Source organism: Canis lupus, chromosome 13 (assembly GCF_011100685.1).
Source record: "Canis lupus familiaris isolate Mischka breed German Shepherd chromosome 13, alternate assembly UU_Cfam_GSD_1.0, whole genome shotgun sequence".
NCBI lineage: Eukaryota > Metazoa > Chordata > Mammalia > Carnivora > Canidae > Canis > Canis lupus.
The window spans coordinates 44999443-45018811 of NC_049234.1; the positions used below are offsets into that span (position 1 = coordinate 44999443).

Sequence of the window (19369 nt, forward strand, 5' to 3'; positions counted from 1 at the left end):
GCAATTCACTGAAAGGTTTTAAAGCTGCAGTGGGATGCCAACAGATTGACCTTTAAGAGGAAATAATCACAGTGGACGCCTGTAAACCAGTACGGAGACTTGCAAAGATCAAATGGTGGTGGGGCCAGAGATGAACGACAACTCGAGGCGTGGGGGAAGGTGATGTTCTAACACCTGTTCCTACTGGTTTGGTTGAGGGTAGGGGCAGGGAAAGGAGACTCGACTCAGGTGGCACGTGAGCCCACGCCCTAAACACTAGTGGAGCGAGTGAGGGAACAAGAGAAACACACCTGTAGGGAGTCCTGAATCTATGAAATTGGGTGTCAGTCATTCTTTATACATGAGAGCTTGTCACTACGACTGCTAAGAGAGTAGCTGAGCGGTTTTACAGCCGAGGAAAGCCAGCATCAAAACAGGTTTTACTTTGTTCATTACACACTAAGTGGCACAAAAACATCTTATGTTAAAAGTTGTGGTAACATCCTAGCAATTAGCACTGTCAAACTACAAAGGAAACTTTATATATATCTCCCATGTATTTTTTTTTTAAAGATTTTATTCATTTATTCATGAGAGACACAGGCAGAGGGAGAAACAGGCTCCATGCAGGGAGCCCAACGTGGGACTCCATCCCGGGTCTCCAGGATCACGCTCCGGGCTGCAGGCGGCGCTAAACCACTGGGCCACCGGGGCTGCCCCATGTATAACATAATATGTATGTTTAGCAAGAGAGACTTTGACTAGAACGAAATCCCCCAGAACACTGTTACCTCTGGGTATCAAGTGATTCTTTTATTTGTTCAGGAGAGACCCACAGAGGCGGGGACATAGGCAGAGGGAGAAGCAGGCCCCCAGCAGGGGGTGGTGGGGTACTCGATCCAGGGATCAAGACCTGAGCCACCCAGGGGCCCCTCTTGGGTTCTTTATATCCTGCATTTGCTAAGGTGACAGTGGATTACTTGGAAAAAATTTTTTAAATGCCATGAAGTGCAATTATGATTACATTGATTCTAGTATCTTCTTTTCATTTAGATTATGAGGCATGGTGTAGGAGCAGTTCTCCACGACCTAAATGAGGAAAGCTTACTGGCTTTGGTGAGTTTGTTCCAAGAGAGTGTTTATTTCTTAAACTTATGGTAGGTTGTACCACGCCCTCTATATCACTGAAAGGAAATATTTTCTAAATTGTGTAAAAGAAAAAGCCAGGTCTCTTCTCTGGGTGTTATTTTACAAGCTTACTATTTATTTACTTAAGATTTTAATTTACTTACTCTTGAGAGACACAGAGAGGCAGAGACCCAGGCAGAGGGAGAAGCAGGCTCCCTGCGGGGAGCCCAATGCCTGACTAGATCCCCGGACCCCGGGGTCACACCCTGAGCCAACCACTGAGCCACTGGGTGTCTCACAAGCTTACTATTTAAAAAATGATCAACCTCATGGGCAAAAGAAAGAGGCCTATGTGAGCACAAACGGCTCTGTGTGGAACTACGTAGGGTATTTAATAAACTAAGCATTTGATATACTTTGTTAAATGCAAACGTTGGATTCAGAGGAGCGAACTAGTATAGGTTTTAGGAAAACTCAATTGCAAAAGGACAACCCTAATGCCTTTATATTTGCATTTTGCTTTCTGTAGGTGCATTCATCTTGTTAATCAACTTAGCTACATAAACAAGAAAAGGAAATTTCAACTGTTCAAAGGTATGGTTTGGGTAATTAGTCAACCTAATTTGTTCTCAACTTTGTTCTTTTGGGGAGAGTTATGTTTAAGAATGAGGGCAATATTTGAAAAGTCACTACATGATGCACACTATAATCATTCATCCTTAAAATACAACACAAATCAACAGCTACAATGCTTCTTTATTTTAACAAAAAGGATATAAGGAGGGTGAGAAAATAGGGGGATGGTAAGGTAGGATGTAAAGTGTGGGGTGTCTCTGGACACCATCCCGCTCTTCCTGCCCCACACCCAAAAGTTATTAAATAATTTAAAGGACACCATTTACAGTACCAGAACACCATCAAAATAATTGTTTTTTTTTTTTTTTTTTTATCAGGGTCAAAAAATACAGTGATTATGAATGTGCTGTGACCAGTTATGGAATTTTACAGGTAACATAACTATAGTCAGCAGTCCAACGGCGTGCACAGTGCCTTCAATTAATGCACTTGAGCATAATTACATTTCTGGCAGGGTCCACACCCCCAAGAAAAGGCAAAGCTAAGCATTTCATTTCTACATTCTAAACTCTGGAATCACAGAGCCCAGTTTAAAAGAAAGTCACAGTGGATAAGAGATGCCTATAAAAAATACAAGGTGTTCCTTTCAAATCAGAGGAATTGTGGGACTACATTCATTTCTTTTACAAAATGCTATTTAAAAAAGGACAGAGAATCCAGTTCATTGTTATGCTACAGGCTGAGACAGGAGTGAGTATATTGCGTGTTTTGGTAGTCGGTCTTCAGGCTTCCTTTCATTTTCCCCCATAGCCCCAGGTTCCTTTTGGGTGAAACACGTGAGTCCTGAATGAAACATATAAAAATGTGTTTGCATCTCTCTTCTTGAATTCTGCGGACTTCGGAGCCCGCAAGTCATGTATCCTACCATCAGTGACCACGATCTTTTCTTTAGCTTTGTATACCTATTCTTGTAGAACAGTGCATTGCACGAATGTACAATACTGGTTTTCATCTATACAGTTTCTGTAATAATTATGGAGTAAAATAAGTTAACTTTTCTAATGAGAATAGCTGACGGGCAGCATACATCTTTATTTTACATTTTAAAGTCTCTGCAGGCATCTACTTTGGTTAGTTATCAACAATCGTAACGTAAGCACTGATCAGAGAACTGAGCAGCATTCCAATAACATTAACAGATATATTATTTCTTTTCAAAATACCGGGAAAGCCCAGCTTTAAAATATTATTAAAGTGTTCTAACATTTACACACTATGAAGAGTTAGATCTAATAAAATAAAATTTCTTCAAAAATAATCTTGCAGTGCTCTTTTAGGCATGCTCTGACATGTTATCACCAAACATCCATACCTTGAAAATAGGACTATCACATACTCACACATCCCCGCTCACACACACATAATCCCTTATACAGACTAAAAAACAGAAACACCCACGCCCTTATCCCACGTGTTGGGGAAAAAAAAAAATCCAATGTTTTTTTTTTTTTTTCTTTTTTGCAAATAAGTCTGTGTATATCTATCCGACTGAAGGTTCTTCATGTAGATGATTAAGCGTCAGCTGTAGAGTATGCTTCTGGCTGCTGGAAATCTAGGCAGCTTGGCAGGTCTTCAGCTAAAATGAACGAGCCTGGATTTTAGCCTCATGTCACCTGCTTTCCAACGTCTCAGTATTAGAGGCCATTATTGCAAACAGTCTTGGAATTCTCTTCTTTCTCCAGAAAGTAATGTATTTGTATGCATCACTTTTAGCCCTTTTCTTTTTCACATGGGTTAAGTAATTAAAAAATTCCTTCTTCATACAGTTAATTGTGGGAGGTATTGGCAGCTGTTAGATTTCTTTTCTTCAGATCTTGGGTTTTGCCGTTCTTTATCTGATAAAAGCTTGGCATTAGTTACACTCTGGTTCTGGATGCTGCCAGGAAAAGTTATCAGTGAACTGCAAGGGTTTATAAAAGGTGCCCATTAATGTTCTTCGTCATCTTCCCTAAATGCCTGAAGTTTCTCAGAATCCAGTGCTCACCAAATTTCCAATTGGTTTGGCCCGTGCTAAAAGCTGGTATGATTGCACTATGCGTAGAGACTCTCTTATTTCTAGATTAAGTTCCATCAGTTTGTAGTTGGCTTCTGACATGTCCAGGTCAGAGCCTATCACTGCAAAGCTTCCCGTCTGGCCCAGTGTCTGATGATGGAAATATATGTGTAACAGCGTCTGCACGGGGTCATCTTCACAACTGCCAAAGATATCATTGGGCCAGAGAGACCTGAAATACACAATATTTTTAAGTCCTGAGACTCAAACAATTATTAAAAGTAAGTACATTTTAAATTAATATCTATAGCAAAATTTCCTTGTGAATCATTGAAGATCTGTTTTGATATTTGAGCAAATGTATTACTCAGATTAACGAAGCCTGACACCTAAAATTGGTGTCATTTCAGTGATAACTGTAGAAAATATCAAAGTCATACTTTCATAAAGACATACTGAAACATTAAAGCCCAAACCCAGTCATTGTAAAATCCCAATCTAGGTTTAGAGATAGGAAATCCCTTCACATTTTACCTGAAAGCTTTTACTTGTGCTACAGCAGATATAAATTCCTTATTTTTCAAGGTTTCAATTAAAGAATGAATGGCAGTTTCTATAGTAGTTTGTGCGGCTTTGGAGATGTCAATTTCTTCATTTTCTGAAGCCGACTCTGCTTCTTTGAGGATATTTTCCAGTTGGGCAAGTTCCTCGGACATGTTGATGACCTAAAACAAATCAGTATACCTTGAAAGGAGGATCTATTTGTATATCGAGTAACAAAAAGGGCATTTAATTGGCAGTAAAGATATATCTGATGATAGGCATCGTTTTTTTTTTTTTAAGATTTTATTATTTATTTATTTATTCATGAGAGACACAGAGAGAGGCAGAGACATAGGCAGGCTTCATGCAGGGAGCCCGACGTGGGACTCGATCCCAGGACTCCAGGATCATGCCCTGAGCTGAAGGCAGGTGTTTAACCGCTAAGCCACCCAGGCATCCCTAGGCATCGTTTCTCTTAAAGATTTGCAAATGTTAAACTTAGTGGTTTAAAGGCAGTTAATATTTCAAGTTCTTGATTAGGTAGGCTACCAAAGAGTAGTCTTCAAATACTCTTGATAAAGTAAAAGGATATAGGAGCGCCTGGCTGGCTCAGTTGGTGGAGCATGTGACTCTCCATCTTGGAGTCGTGAGTTTGAGTCCCATGTTGGGAAATGTTATGATAGATGTAATAAAACTGGTCATAACCAATGTTTATACTGGTTTTAGCGTGATCCAGTTGCACCTTGGATAGTAAAAATCATTTACTGTTATGGGGGGGAGGTTGTGAATTTTTAACATCAAAGGAAAAGTACATTTTAAAAGATTACTTATCCAACGTATTTTATATAAACCAGTATGTATTTTTAAAATTGATTTAACCATTTAACAAAAGTGTAAGCATTTCCCGTTTCAGGACCAGCTCTGACAAGGGGAGGGATAAAAGACTAAAGTCCCTGCCTTTGAACCTATTCATTACATGATTTCCAACATTCAAAGAGTTTTTGACCTGTTGATTCTTATGTACATCAGTAGAACTACAAAAATATATGGACGAGATGTTCGGGGGGAGTTTCATAATTTAACTGTGTCTTTATTCAGCTGATGTGCTTTCCTTGACTTCCGGTTACAGATGGTCTGTTGTTGCTGCTGTGACCTGTAAGGTCTTGAGCCTGTCAAGACCGCTGGCTATGTGCTGTTTTATTTACTGACAGGTCTTGAAATAGCGCAGTGTTTCTAAAAAGACAATCCTGAACAACAAGATTCCCTATTAAGTGACTTTTGACATCAGCTCTCCTACAAGAACACATTTATGATATTTTAGTATTCTAGAATCAGATTCCTATTAGAACCGAGTATTTACCTCTGCTTCATTTTTTATTGTATTTACTTGGCTGATCAGTTTGCAGTAAGCTTGGAAGAGAAGCAGCAACTGAAAATGCAGTTTGTATAACCTTCGGCAGAGCTCCAGTTCCTAGAAGTAAGTAAACACTGCATTACATTCAGGTGCCACTGTCCATGGTGTTTGATTAGACAGTACATTTCCAATACAAATTTATAAGTAATTATGTTAAAATTGTCTTGGCATTTATTTCTCCGCCAGTAAGCAAGTTAATATAGTGTGAAGCTGATGAAAGATGCTTTTGAAGACTGGGATTAAAATACAAATTTAAAGACTGTTGGTTACATAATTCATTTAGTGAGAAGCACATTTTCACATTAGAATTTTTCGGCAGGCAATATATAGAATGCTTTAAAAAGGATTCACTCGAACTCAAAATTCATATGAAAAAAATGTACAAATGCATATACTTTCACCCCATTGAGATGTATATCTCACTGCATTTATCAACAAATGTTTGATAAAGCAGTCAAACTGGATTACCTCTTACAACCTAAAAATGAATTCATTTTTCTAAAAAAAACAACAACAAAAAAAAAAAACCTTGTAATCTCATTGAAATTAACAATGAAATTAACATATGCACTTTGATTTTTAAAATTAAGTTTAAAAGAGGTTAGTTTATAGATGTATAAAAAAGGTGACTGCTAGTCGTACATATCATAAAATCTCCTCTTTAGAGGACCAACATTTCACGGATTAGGGCTTATGCAAAACTGAAGCACACTTTTACAATAGTCCATGACAAAACACTGCTAGCTCACAAATGGCAAATGAAAATCAGTTTGTCTGACATGGATAAGTCTATAAATTAAGACAGGTCACTTACTGCTAGAATTTCCATTTGCTAAGCAAGAAGGTGATCGGGTCACAAAAAAATACAAAGGAAGAAAAAGACCAAGAATTAGTGTAAGAAATCATTTTAACTAGGGTCACAGATGTCCCAGGCAAACTGAAGAACACTTAATTGCATCTAAAAAATCTAATATTTCTAGAATAAAACTTTTTATACATTGAGAGTAACACTCCGGGGTGTTTTTAACTCTTTGCCAAATAACTAAATTACATTTAGGCTGTAATTTATTTTTTGTGCGAAAGCTACACAGGACAAAACTAAAGCAAATGTCATAAAATTTCCACAAGTGGAAAATTTCTGATTAGAAATAAAAAATAAATTACTGTTTTTAGAAAAGAATTGGCTTATAAGCTTATACTTAACAGAGGATTATATTTGGTGTGGTCTAGGCTTCCCACCCTTACTAATTAGGTCCTATGTTGCCATAATTGGTGCAGTGTCAGAACATAAGCTATCAAAAGCAGATGTGGGTTTTAAAATGCATTCCAAAATGCAACTAGTGAACTTCAGAAGTTACCCAGCTAGGTTTGAGTCAAATGAGATGATGTGTGTATGTAAAATACATAGTCCATAAACTAAATGTTTTGCTATTTAAAAATTGTTACATTAAAATATTTATAGCAACTTGGCCCTAGTCTCTAGTCCATTCTAGAGAAAGAATAATTTCTAATTAGAATAGCAATCGCTGTAATGTAAATATTGCTTCTAAAAGTCCCTCTGAAGTCTGCTTCTCTAAATAGTGTCCTCTGAAGGACTGTTTATATAACATTTATTCCTATCAATTTAGAAGGGATTTGCTAAGCAAAGGTGAACTTTAGCTCCATACCGCTTCCCATAAATTACATGGATAGTCATTCAGTGAATATCAGTTGAGCATAATCCAATGTTAAACATATTAGCATATCTACATTTGAGGTTCTACTTCAGTTTTATATGGAAATGAACAACCATTTGAGTTTCAAATACATTTTCTTACTTCTATTAGCATGAATAATGGAACTGGCTCTATATGCATACACTTACAGCTTCTACTTTGGGATGTAATGGAAAAGAAATCATGATAGGGGCATCTGGGTGGCTTAGGCTTAGGTGACTCCTGATTTTGGCTCAGGTCATAATCTCAGGGTTGTGAGATCAAGCCTGGCGTTAGGCTCCAAGCTCTGTGGGGACTCTGCTTAAGAGTCTCCTCCTCCCTCTGCCCCTCCCTTGCTCTCTCGCTCTCTCCCTCAAATAAATAAATCTTTATCATACTATTTTTTAAGGTTTATTTATTTATTTATTTATTTATTTATTTATTTATTTATTTATTTATTTATGATAGTCACAGAGAGAGAGAGAGAGAGAGGCGGAGACATAGGCAGAGGGAGAAGCAGGCTCCATGCACTGGGATTCGATCCTGGGTCTCCAGGATCGCGCCCTGGGCCAAAGGCAGGCGCCAAACCGCTGCGCCACCCAGGGATCCTTTTTTAAAGTTTATGATCACAATTATAGGAGGTAAGTAATTGTGTAGCTCTAAATTACCAGGAATATGTGCCAACTTTGCAGGCTTAAAATTCTTGATTTTTAAGTATATTGAAATTAGCAGGTATATATATTTTTTCACTTATTTAAAAATAATTATGCAAAAGAATTCTGGTACACAGGGACAGAACTAGTAAGGTTGTGTAACCAGTGTCCCCGATCTCAAGGAGCTGAATATAAAAGGAGAGAGAAGATATAAATGAAATTCTTAAATGTACCGTTTTCAGTTTTCACTTAGGAGAAAGCGTTGAGCTGTATTAACTGACCTAGACTCTTGGAGATGGAACTCATCTTCTTCAAGGCAGAGGGCTATAAGAAATCACTTAGTCTAATCACCTAATTTATGTAAGAAAAAAGGGAGTTTATATTATATACTCAAGCCATGCAGTTAAATGGTGGCAAAGATAAAACCCACAGGCTCCGATTCTTATTCCTTATTTTCCCTTGTTTCTTTCTTTACACAGGTGATTTGACCATTTCCTTGTTACACAGTGGAGGATTTGGAGTCAGCCTGCCTGGTTTGAATCTTAATTCTCTTTTCTTACTGGTTTTAGATACATTGGCTTCTCTGAGCCTCAGCTTCCTCATCTGCAAAATGGGGATACTAAGCATCTATTAGACACAGCTGTAAGGACAGAGATAAGGAATGTGAAATGCATACTATTATTTTCTCAACATTTCGGTTTAAAAAACTTCACATTTTTATTATCATGCTATAACTTTTACAGTGACTAGAAATCCAGAACAGTGCAACCAATGTTGGAAAAGGTTGGAATTCTGATGTCAATGCAGAAGTTAATTGATGACTGCGTCTTCTGCATATGAAGCTGTATTCCTATTAGAATAATTTGTAGGGCTTGATTTACCCTCATATAGTGTCTTATACACATGTACTTTTCCCTAAGAAAACATTGCCCTTATTTTCATTGACTTTTTATACTATAAAAAAGTTAGTTTATCCAATCAGCATTTCGCCTTTAGAAAGGCTACCATGAATGGATATGACATTACTGTGAAGTTTGCTTTCCCGACCAGTCTAATTTTTTGAAGAGGCAGATGCAAGTAAAGTCTAACTTGGCCTGTCCAGATAGCCATCAAGCTTATCTCCTGAATGTTATTAAGCTTCAGTCACAAGCTGGTCGTTCATTTTTATTAAAGTGAATTTTTCATTACTAAGCCAATATTTCACTGAACCTTTGACGAAGATTGTTCTGATAACAAAAATGAAAAGTGTTATAAATTTCATTCCTAGGATTATCAAATAGGGGCACTGGAACACATGCATGGTTTTACCTGTCACAGAAACAGAGCAGAACTAAGAAGAGGAGACTTACCTGTGCATCCGTGTTTATCCTATACAGGTCTCCTTTGGCACCAAATGTCCTCTTACAGTTGTCTAACCACTAAGGAAAGAAGTAACCATAAATTTTAACATAACATTTATATAACGCACAGTGAAATTGGTAACGTAACGGCCTGTGTGTATAAGGTCACTTTAAAAGTTAACTTGAAGTTCTGGGATTGGTTCTAGGCAGAGCCTTCAATCTCCACTCGAGCCTAATTATTTGTAGGCAACAAACCAGAGCAGGATGACATGTGCACAGTGTGGTGGTGTGCTCACAAAAACACAATAGTCTGCTCTTCTAGGGACTTGTGCTCCATTTCAGTAAGGAGAACTCTTCATTCTGCAGGTTTTATTGGAAATCTTCACAGCGTATACCTGACCTTTGTCTAATGTAAGATGGGGAAATGAAAGATGTGCTTTCCCTCTGGAAGTGCAATTTAATAAAGGCAACTTAAAATTAACCAGGTCTGTTTGCTTATCAGAAGTGTAATTCTCAGGAGACTGGTGTCAATTTTAATTAGTGAAACAGAAACCAAAATCCATTTTAAATCTTGTTTTTACTTCTTTTCTTTTTGGAAAGTAATGAATGACAAACATGTTATCTCCAAAGAATATTGGATATAGATGCCATGCGTGTTTTTTTCCCTTATCCAGGGGCTATTCCTAATATTGGGTATTTACTTAAGGTATTTTTTTCTTTAGTCAAATAAGAAATGAGAGCATTGTAGTTTAGTTGGGGAAAAAAATGTTGGAGTCATGGAATGTCCTAGCAGAACGAAGAAAAGTTAAGGGTCTCCAGGTGAAGGAATTAGGTTTTGACAGTTTGATATTATGTATTCTTTTTACTTCCTAGTTCTTTATGTGTGTGATAAACATAAAAGATATATATGAAATCATTAAGACTTTAAGAAAAACTACTAGCTCCATTAAGCATATTCACTGAAAATATCTCAGTACAACTAGGCATTTAAAACACTCAACTGTAGCTTAACGTTGTACATGCAAAGAATGCGAATTAGACGTCTCCGTTATTTCAAAACAACTCTTTGACCTTATGTTGCTTTTATTCCAGTCCCTTAGACTGTACAGGCCCTTAGGCTTTTGCTTGACAGCATCTCTGAAGAAACACGTTAAGCTTTCCCTAGTGAGATGAGCCGCTGGCAGCCATTGTCAAAAGCTATCCAGCGGATTTCTTTATATCAGCAGCATTCGGCTGAAATCTATTGTAGGACGCATGTGTTCGTATTTATTCACACAGAATGTTAAAACGTTTATACACCTAATCCTCCTCACTAATCCAGCCCAATTTGTCCACGTGTACTAATAAATTAGAAGAAAATAATTGAATATCTAAAGGCCTATTGTTACTAAATAAAATTTTTTCTAGTCTATGCCCAGTGATAGAACATTTTGGGAGCCTTATTCAACAAATTGTTTTTTATGTTTTTACTCTGTTAAAAAAAACAAGCCCCAAGCCAATAGTCTCATGGCTGCATACTGGCCTGAACAGCACAGGTCCACACGATTGCAGCCAGTGTGTACAAGACACAGTACTTGGTGTACAGAATGTCCCCCCGTTCACATCCAATTGGTCATCATTGTTTCTTTAGTCAAGGCTCAAGTAAAGGTTAAAAGGGAACTGGAGAGGTTCGGCTTCTGGGCATGAGGGAGCAGCCCATAGAGCGCCAGCCCTCCAAGGACACCCACAGAAGCAGAATGCGGTCCGCCAGCAGACAGGGAGCCCTGCACAGATCCCAGGCTTAGCTCCGGGGCCTTGCTTACTCAAAGCTTTGCTAGCTGCTCAGGCAGGCAGACAGCAGTGGCCTAGGGTGGGCCCCACAGCATCACTGAGCTGGGAAAACAGGGTCACCAAAGGTATGCTGGAGGGAAGGGGACTGTAGAGAAGGGCACCCAATGATCTGTGTGCAGCTTCCCTCGGGACACTGCCACTCTAGCGTTTAACACGTGCAGGAGGAGAGGCTAGACAACCAAGCAGCAGCACCTGGGAGGATAAAAATGTAAACAGATTTCTGGTCTCCTGGTGTTGAACTGTTCATTTCCTGCCAGGATGGCAGGGGTCCTGATGAAGAACCCAGGCTATCACTCGTGACTTTCAAGGCATAATGGAAGAATGTGTTAACTATGATACTATAATGGTAAAAACCATTAGAGGGAAAACCCGAAGAACAAAAAACACTTGGTTGATAGATGAACACAAGAAAGGAGAGTAAGAAAAGTAACAATACGGGACAAGAAAGAGATGACAGCTTAGAAGGAATCCTTTTTCTACCCTATACAAATATTTGATTCAACACAATTTATTGAAAACATTCTTTTCCCACTGCGTTATAATAGCACCTTTGCTATAAACTGTATGATGATCATACATACACGTATGTACCCATGTATATATGGGTCTGTTATCAGATTCTCTATTATATTCCAGTGGTCTGTTTTTCTATTCTTAAGCCATATACTCTTGAATTTTTTAACAAGTCTTACTGGCTGGAAGTCTAACTCTGTTGTTTAGACTTTGTTATTGTTCTTCATGTACAAACTTGGAAGGCTATTTCTGTGAAGGGCAAGGAGTAAAGATTTGCAAACTATTCTCTGTTGCAACCATTTTAACTATGTCGCAGTACAAAAATATGCATAAATATGCATAATATGCATAAACAAATATGATGACTATGTTCCAAAAAAACCCTTTATTGACAAAAACAGGGAGTGGGCCAGATATGACCTATGGGCTATAGTTTGCTGACCTGTGTTCAAGAAGGTTGTTTGTCTTATACTTAGCTCTTTGTACTTCCATATAAACTGTAGAGTTAGCCTATCAATTTCCATCAATAGAGAATCTGAGATTTTGAACCTTCTGATTCATGAACATGGTATACAGTCTTACTGAGATAGCTTTTATTTTTATTTGTTTTAGAAGATTTTATTTTATTCATGAGAGACAGAGAGATAGAGAAGCAGAGACACAGGCAGAGGAGAAGCAGGCTCCATGCAGGGAGACCGACGTGGGACTCGATCCCGGGTCTCCAGGATCATGCCCTGGGCCAAAGGCGATGCTAAACCGCCGAGCCATCCAAGCTGCCACTGAGATAGCCTTTAATGTCCCTCATTAAATTTCAAGTTTTCTGTATGGAGGTATAGCACATCTTTAGATTTATTTGTAGGTGTTTGATTTTTCCTATTGTAAATGGTACTTATTGCTGTATCATCACTAACCTCTCTAAAACTTAAATGGCTTAAAATAAGACTAATCTGGTTGGGAGTTCCTTCTGGCCTTGCCTAGGGTCATTCCCAAGTCTGCAGTCATTGGATGACTTGACAGGGGCTGGAAGCTCTAAACTGGCATCACTTAAATGCCTGGCATGCTGTCAGTTGGGATGCCTCCATTCTGCTCCATGTGGCATCTAATTCTCCAGTAAATTAAGGGTTTTATTAGTTTTCTAGAGTTTATCCCAATTTACGCTGGGACTGGCACAATGGCAAAAGCAGAAGCTGCAAAAGGCCCAAGTGCTAGACTGAGAAGTTGCACAGCATCGTTTCTGAATTTGGTCAGAAAAAGGCAAGGATGTCACAGACTTAAGAGATGGGAGTCCAGCTCTCCACCTCTTGATGGAACAGCAAAGCCAAGTTATGAAAGGGTATGGACACAGAGAGCAAGATATGTATCAAGGTCCTTAACTGTAACTCTATCACAGCTTCTAGGGTAGGCAAATATTTATGAAGACACGAAAGGCACTAACCATAATGGAAAAGGGATGGATAACTTACTTAGTCAAGATTAAAAACTTGTGTTCATCAAAGGATGCTATTAAGATAGTGAAAATGCTAGCCACAGAGAAGGGAAAAAACTTATAAACGTATCCAATAAAAGGCTTGTGTTTAGAATAACTCCTACAAATCAATAAGAAAGCCATAAACCCATTTGCAAAAATGGACAAGATACTTGAAGGCACAATTCAAAAAATATCTAAATGAAAATATCTATTTGAGCAGGTGCTCAAACAAGTCATCAGGGAAATGCAAAATACTATCATAAAATACCACACACCCACCAGAATGACCAAAATTTTTAAAGTTGTAAATACGAGTGGTGGCAAAGATAGGAAGCGAACGGTAATTCTTGTATATCCTTCTGCAGGGATCCTAAACTGATAGAGCATCTTTTAGAAAACCACAGAATCTACTAAAGTTGAACATAGGTAAGACTTCAGAACTGCTGGGGCAATTCTCCTCCTACTTGAAAGATTTGTGAACATTAGTACACAAAAGACACGCTTATAAGAACATGCATGGCAGGGTCAAATCTTCCACCCCCATCTGGAGTTTCAGTCACCCAAAGTCAGTGGTAACCCGGAAGCAGTGATCCTCCTCTGACCTATTATCAGGAGGTCACCTGAGCCTGATGCTCCGTCACAAGGCCTGTATCATTCATCTCTCCAGCTCATCCTGAAGGCACAGGGTCATCTCACATCATCCCCAGAGGGCGAGTCCAGTACAATAACATATTTTGATAGAACGAGAGACCACCTTCACACAACTTCTATTACAGTCTAATTGTTATAATTGTTCCATTTTATTAATTATTGGTGTTAAATCTTTTACTGAGCCTATTTTATAAACTTCACCATGTACAGGAAAAAAAACATAGTATCTATAGGGTTCTGGTACTTTCTACAGTTGTTGGCATCCACTGGGGGGTCTTGGAATGTGTCCCCCGTGGATAAGGGGGGACTGCTATATTTGTAAGATGACCAGATCTTGCCCAATACCTTCCCGATGTTGAAAACTCTTCCCTCCTTATCAATTTGTCATTATTCTTTCAGCCCAAATGTGAGATTCCCTCCTTCTTTATAAGGAGAGAGAGCCTTAATGTAGGTATTTTCTCATATTATATTCTTTCCCTGAAAGAATCCCCCAGATTAAAATTACCATCTGTTAAGGGCTGAGGTCTGATCTCTATTCCATGGATTTTTCCTAATAGCTGACAGTGACCTCTCTTTGGAAATCACAGTAGATAGCATCAGGTCTGTTAGACCCTTTCAATTTTGTGAAGTCTCTAGTTATAGCTATAAATGGATACTTTACTTTTTTTTTTTTTTTTTTAAAGATTTTATTTATTCATGAGAGACACAGAGATAGAGGGAGAGGCAGGTTCCATGCAAGGAGGCTGATGTGGGACTCGATCCTGGGTCTCCAGGATCACGCCCTGGGCCAGAGGCAGGAGCTAAACCACTGAGCCACCCAGGGATCCCTGACACTTTACTTTTGCTACTATTTGTACACAGTGTTTGTGCTTTATATTCTTAACTAGTATATTAAGGGAATAAGAGCCAGGTCTTATACTTTTCATAGCCCTTTGCATGTGATCGATACATAGTTTTTTGATTAAATAATTTTTTAAAGAATTAGTTTCAGGTGAAGAATTTAGTGATTCATCACTTGCTCATAATACCTAGTGCTCATCACATGTGCCCTTCTTAATCCCCATTACCTATTTATTTCTTGTATTATTTTTATTTTTTAAAAGATTTATTTATTCATGAGAGACACACAAAGAGGCAGACACACAGGCAGAGGGGTCCCCACACTCCCTGTGGGGAGCCTGATGCAGGACTCGATCCCAGGACCCCGGGATCACGCCCCGAGCCAAAGGCAGATGTTCAACCACTGAGCCTCTTAGGTGTCCCATAATTTGTACTTTTTAACGACTGGTCTATTTCATCTAAATTGTCAAACTTGTGTTTGTCAAAAATAATTTGAATTATGTAGCAGTGATGGACATTAATTAGACTTTTTGTGATCCTTCCACAATATATACAAATACCTCTCCTCCAGCAACCCTCAGTTTATTCTCTATAATTAAGAGTCTGTTTCTTGGTTTTGCTCTCTTTTTTCCCATTTTCATTTGTTTTGCTTCTTAAATTCAACATGGGTAAAATCATATGGTATTTGTCTTTCACTGACTTATTTCACTTAGCATTATACTCTCTTGCTATATCCATGTTGTTGCAAATGGCAAGGTTCCATTCTTTTTTTATGATTCATATTCCGAAGAAATATATTTGTGTGTCATCCTTGCACAGGGACCAAGCTAATCTTCTCTGTATTGTTCCAATTTTAGTACATGTGCTGCCGAAGTAAGCACTACATTTGATGTATATTTAATGCTAATTAATGAAAGATCCATCTATTCTAGGAAAAAAATGTCTACTATATACAGTTTATGTGAAAAGGAGAAAAATTTCTTTTCCTGCCCCTGCTAATTGAAAACATTTACTCTCAGGAAACAGAACTAGTGTTGTTGTGCAGTGCCAGATGGGAACTGAAGAAACATTTCTTCGCAAGTAATATCTATAATCTACTGTGTGCTTATTTGTCCCTTTGTTTGCCTACATACACATCACAGGAAAAAGATCCTGGCTCTGTCGCAGGTTACAGATTTTCTAGATCACAATAGGACAGGGCACTCTCAGAAATAATGCTTTTATTTCACCATTTGCAATGTTGACAGCAGCGATGTAGTCTCCACATTGAAGCTTTTTATAAAGCTATCGTGTTCCATTGTGTTCTGAGGCTCTTAGAGGGCTGATTTCTAAAAGCCAGAGATAGGAATTCACTGGACAGAGAGTTCAGAGGGAGGCCCCACGTTTCTCAGTAAAACCCTGAGGCAAGTGCTAAGAGGGTCCTCTTTTCTATCTTGGCTGTTTAGCTGCCAAGTTAACATTCCTAGCGTCAAAAGCAAGCTACATTTTTCACATGGTAAAAAAAAAAAAAAAAAAGAGAGAGAGAGAGAGAGAGAGACTGACCTGCTCAGCTGCTTCTCTTTTGGCATTGTATGTATCCAGGTGTTCTTGCAACTCCAAAACACTGAACTTGAGTGTTTCCAGCAAACCACATGACATCAGCTGTCAAGTCAGAAACATTGATCCAGGTTATCATTTCTCATCAGTCCTAAGACTGACAACTTTTAGGTCATGGAATTTCTGTTAGTTGGTTTTTGGCCCGACTTAGTGCTTATTGCCAGCGTCCCTTTCCTGCGCTCTGTCCCATACTGAGGGCTGACCTTTCATGGAAACTGAGTAGGAACGCAGTGGGATTTCAGGGATGCCAGCAAGGACAAGTGTGCCTTCAGATGCTTTCAAGAACTGTCTGAGGTGAGAAATGGCACACCAGTATACATCTTAAAGGTAACACCCTTGAAGCTTCTTAAACCTTAATTCTCTAAAAACTTTTTTTTTAAGAGAGAAAAAGAGGGAGAGAGAGAATCTTAAGCAGGCTCTATGCCCAGCACGGAGCCCAATTCAGGGCTTGATTTCACCACCCTGAGATCATGACCTGAGCTGAAATCAAGAGTCAGATGCTTAACTGACTGAGCCACCCAGGAGCTTCTCTCTAAATATCTTAATACATAATCTGTGTGTTTGGAAACAAAATGGGAAGATTGAGCTCTGGGTTCTTCATGGGAGTAGGTCTAGCCCTCTCCTACCTTTTATTCAAGAATCAGGGAAAATCAGAGAGTACTCATCTCTAGAATAGGACTCTGGCTTCCCCATCTAGGACTCTGGGAAGGGTGAGGACAGGGAGGGCTCAGAATCAGAAACAGACACAAGTCACTGCATATAGTACACTGGAATTATATTTTGCTAGATATTTCTAGCCAAATTGAAAATATAAACCTTTAAACACTTCAAAATTCTGAATTGCCTTAAAAAAATTTACTGACTGGTGCCATTCAAATTTAGTCTTCATAAAAAGCCTTCGTATAAAAACTTACTGTTTCAGCATCCACAAAGACTGTTGGGCATTCTGAACACATCATCATCACTTCTAGTGAACTTTTAAATTTGGTACCGATGCGTTGCAGACTTTCACCAAGAAAGCTGACTGCCTCATTAGTTATATCTCCAAACTTTCTTTGAATTGTCTATGGAGAAAAGCATTAAAAAATTTTAGTGTTTCATAAGAAGGCCTTTTTTTCATCGCATGATTTATAAGTAGGGCAAACTTTATTATAAAACTGTTGTAGTGATATACAGAATTCTAATGGCTGGTCTGTAAATCCATGTTTTTAGGCTCTTCTTTAGGAAATGTTAATTTCCAAAAATGATCAAAAATTTACAAAATAGTACTACTGAAAAAAGCAACTAAAGATACGTGCCATTCATCTTCCCATTCCTGAGTGTTTTTTTTTTTTTTTAAATTAGGAGAGATAGAAGGAATATATGCTGCACATAATTAGAATTAAAGTCCTTATATGTCTGAAGAATTAGCTCTTCAAGAGTTGTACCTGAAAGAAACTTTCAGGAAATGTAGTTTACTATGCTTGGCTAAGGGCTGCCAGGTGATTTAATTAAAGTCATAAAAATGCATTAAGAGCAATATCTTCTCAAAACTCAAGAATACTCATTAACATAAAATAGATAGTGCCTTACCCATGGTGAGCACTCAGTGAATTAGACTAGTTCATTGATGGTATAACTATATGACTAGTTAATGTGTACCTGCCTGTGTATATGTAGCACTGTTAGGTATCATTATGATTTAATAATAATAAAAGCACAAGCTACAATCTTAGGCATCAGGAAACAGAGTACCTTTGGAAATAAAAAAAAATATGAATGGGAAACCAAGGAGCAGTGCAAAAGTACAGAATAAAATAAATAAATGCTCCCGTTGATGAGCCTAAAGAACTTTCAGGAGGGAGAGACTAGAGGGTGGAGTGGCTGGGAAAGCTCCACTGAGAATATGCACTTAGCCGGGTCTTCCAAGATGGGCAACATTTGCTTGGGTCAAGGGTGGTGACCTACCTAAAAGTGGTAGCTAGTTCAGAGCATAAGGACTAAAATGGCATTTCTCTGTGCCTTAGTTTCCCTGGCTACAGAATGCTAAAAATACTCTATATTTCATAGGTTTGTTCTAAGAATTAAATAATGTAAAAGCATTTAAGCCACAATGCCAATACCTAGCATGTAGTGAGCACTCAATAAATGTTACCTCATATTATTATTTCTACAGTTGGAAGCAACCTTCGCTAAACTTTTTAAGGTGTGTGGAGACAAAGCCAATTATTTATTTATTTTTTTTTTTAAATTTATGATAGTCATACAGAGAGAGAGAGAGAGAGAGGCAGAGACACAGGCAGAGGGAGAAGCAGGCTCCATGCACCGGGAGCCCGACGTGGGATTCGATCCCGGGTCTCCAGGATCGCGCCCTGGGCCAAAGGCAGGCACCAAACCGCTGCGCCACCCAGAGATCCCAACAAAGCCAATTAATTTAGTACTTAATTATAAACTGTTTTATGATATTGACTGTAAACTTTTTGAAGGCAGGGACCATGGTTCTTTTTTTTTTTTTTCCCCTTGGCATCCTGGATGGTGCCTACTCTACTGCAGAAAATTTAGCAGATGTTGCTTTCAAGTTTTATTTTAATGGTCTGAAGGGAGATATCTCTACTAGTTATTGTATAAATTATCAGCAGTACTATAGTGTCATAAAATTAAGTAGTATCACTATCTTTGGGAAATTTTCTTTTAAAGATTTATTTATTTTAGAGTGGGGAGGGGAGAGTGAGAGAGAAACCCAAACAGACTGCTCTGAGGGTGGAGCCCAACGTGGGGCTTGATCTCATGACCCTGAGATCTGAGTCAAGACCAAGAGTTGGACGTTTAGTGGACTGTGCCATGCAGACGCCCTGGGGGGAAAAGAAAAAAAAATTATATATATATATATATGGGTTGCCAGGTGATTATGCCAGCCCATAAAAAATATATATATATATATATATTTTTTTTTTTTAAGAAAATCAATGGGAAGATTAAATTTTGAGACACTAAGAAAAATAAAAGTAGAAAATAGAATTGGAAAAAAAAAGGGAAAATAGAATTTGAGATACTCATTTTAGATTAAAAAAAAAAAAAAACCCATAACCTTATCAGGTAATTGTTAATATAA

General features: G+C 38.3%; 1 protein-coding gene and 1 pseudogene across 7 annotated transcripts in view; both read right to left on the minus strand.

Moving 5' to 3' along the window:
- Nucleotides 1-1843: 1843 nt before the first annotated feature.
- FRYL (FRY like transcription coactivator) overlaps nucleotides 1844-19369 on the minus strand; it is a 256547-nt gene continuing 239021 nt past the window's right edge. For 4 of the 7 annotated variants that reach the window (XM_038556047.1, XM_038556048.1, XM_038556044.1 and 1 more), the window contains 7 exons: nucleotides 17193-17342; nucleotides 16225-16323; nucleotides 9390-9458; nucleotides 6508-6525; nucleotides 5640-5750; nucleotides 4271-4461; nucleotides 1844-3968 (listed from right to left, as the gene is read on the minus strand). In XM_038556047.1, the coding sequence (XP_038411975.1) occupies nucleotides 3710-3968; nucleotides 4271-4461; nucleotides 5640-5750; nucleotides 6508-6525; nucleotides 9390-9458; nucleotides 16225-16323; nucleotides 17193-17342 (897 nt within the window). In that variant the 3' untranslated portion in view covers nucleotides 1844-3709. The remainder of the gene's footprint in view (nucleotides 3969-4270; nucleotides 4462-5639; nucleotides 5751-6507; nucleotides 6526-9389; nucleotides 9459-16224; nucleotides 16324-17192; nucleotides 17343-19369) is intronic. The other 3 variants (XM_038556045.1, XM_038556043.1, XM_038556046.1) reach the window with 3 other exon arrangements.
- On the minus strand, nucleotides 15471-15563 carry LOC119865523 (annotated as a pseudogene).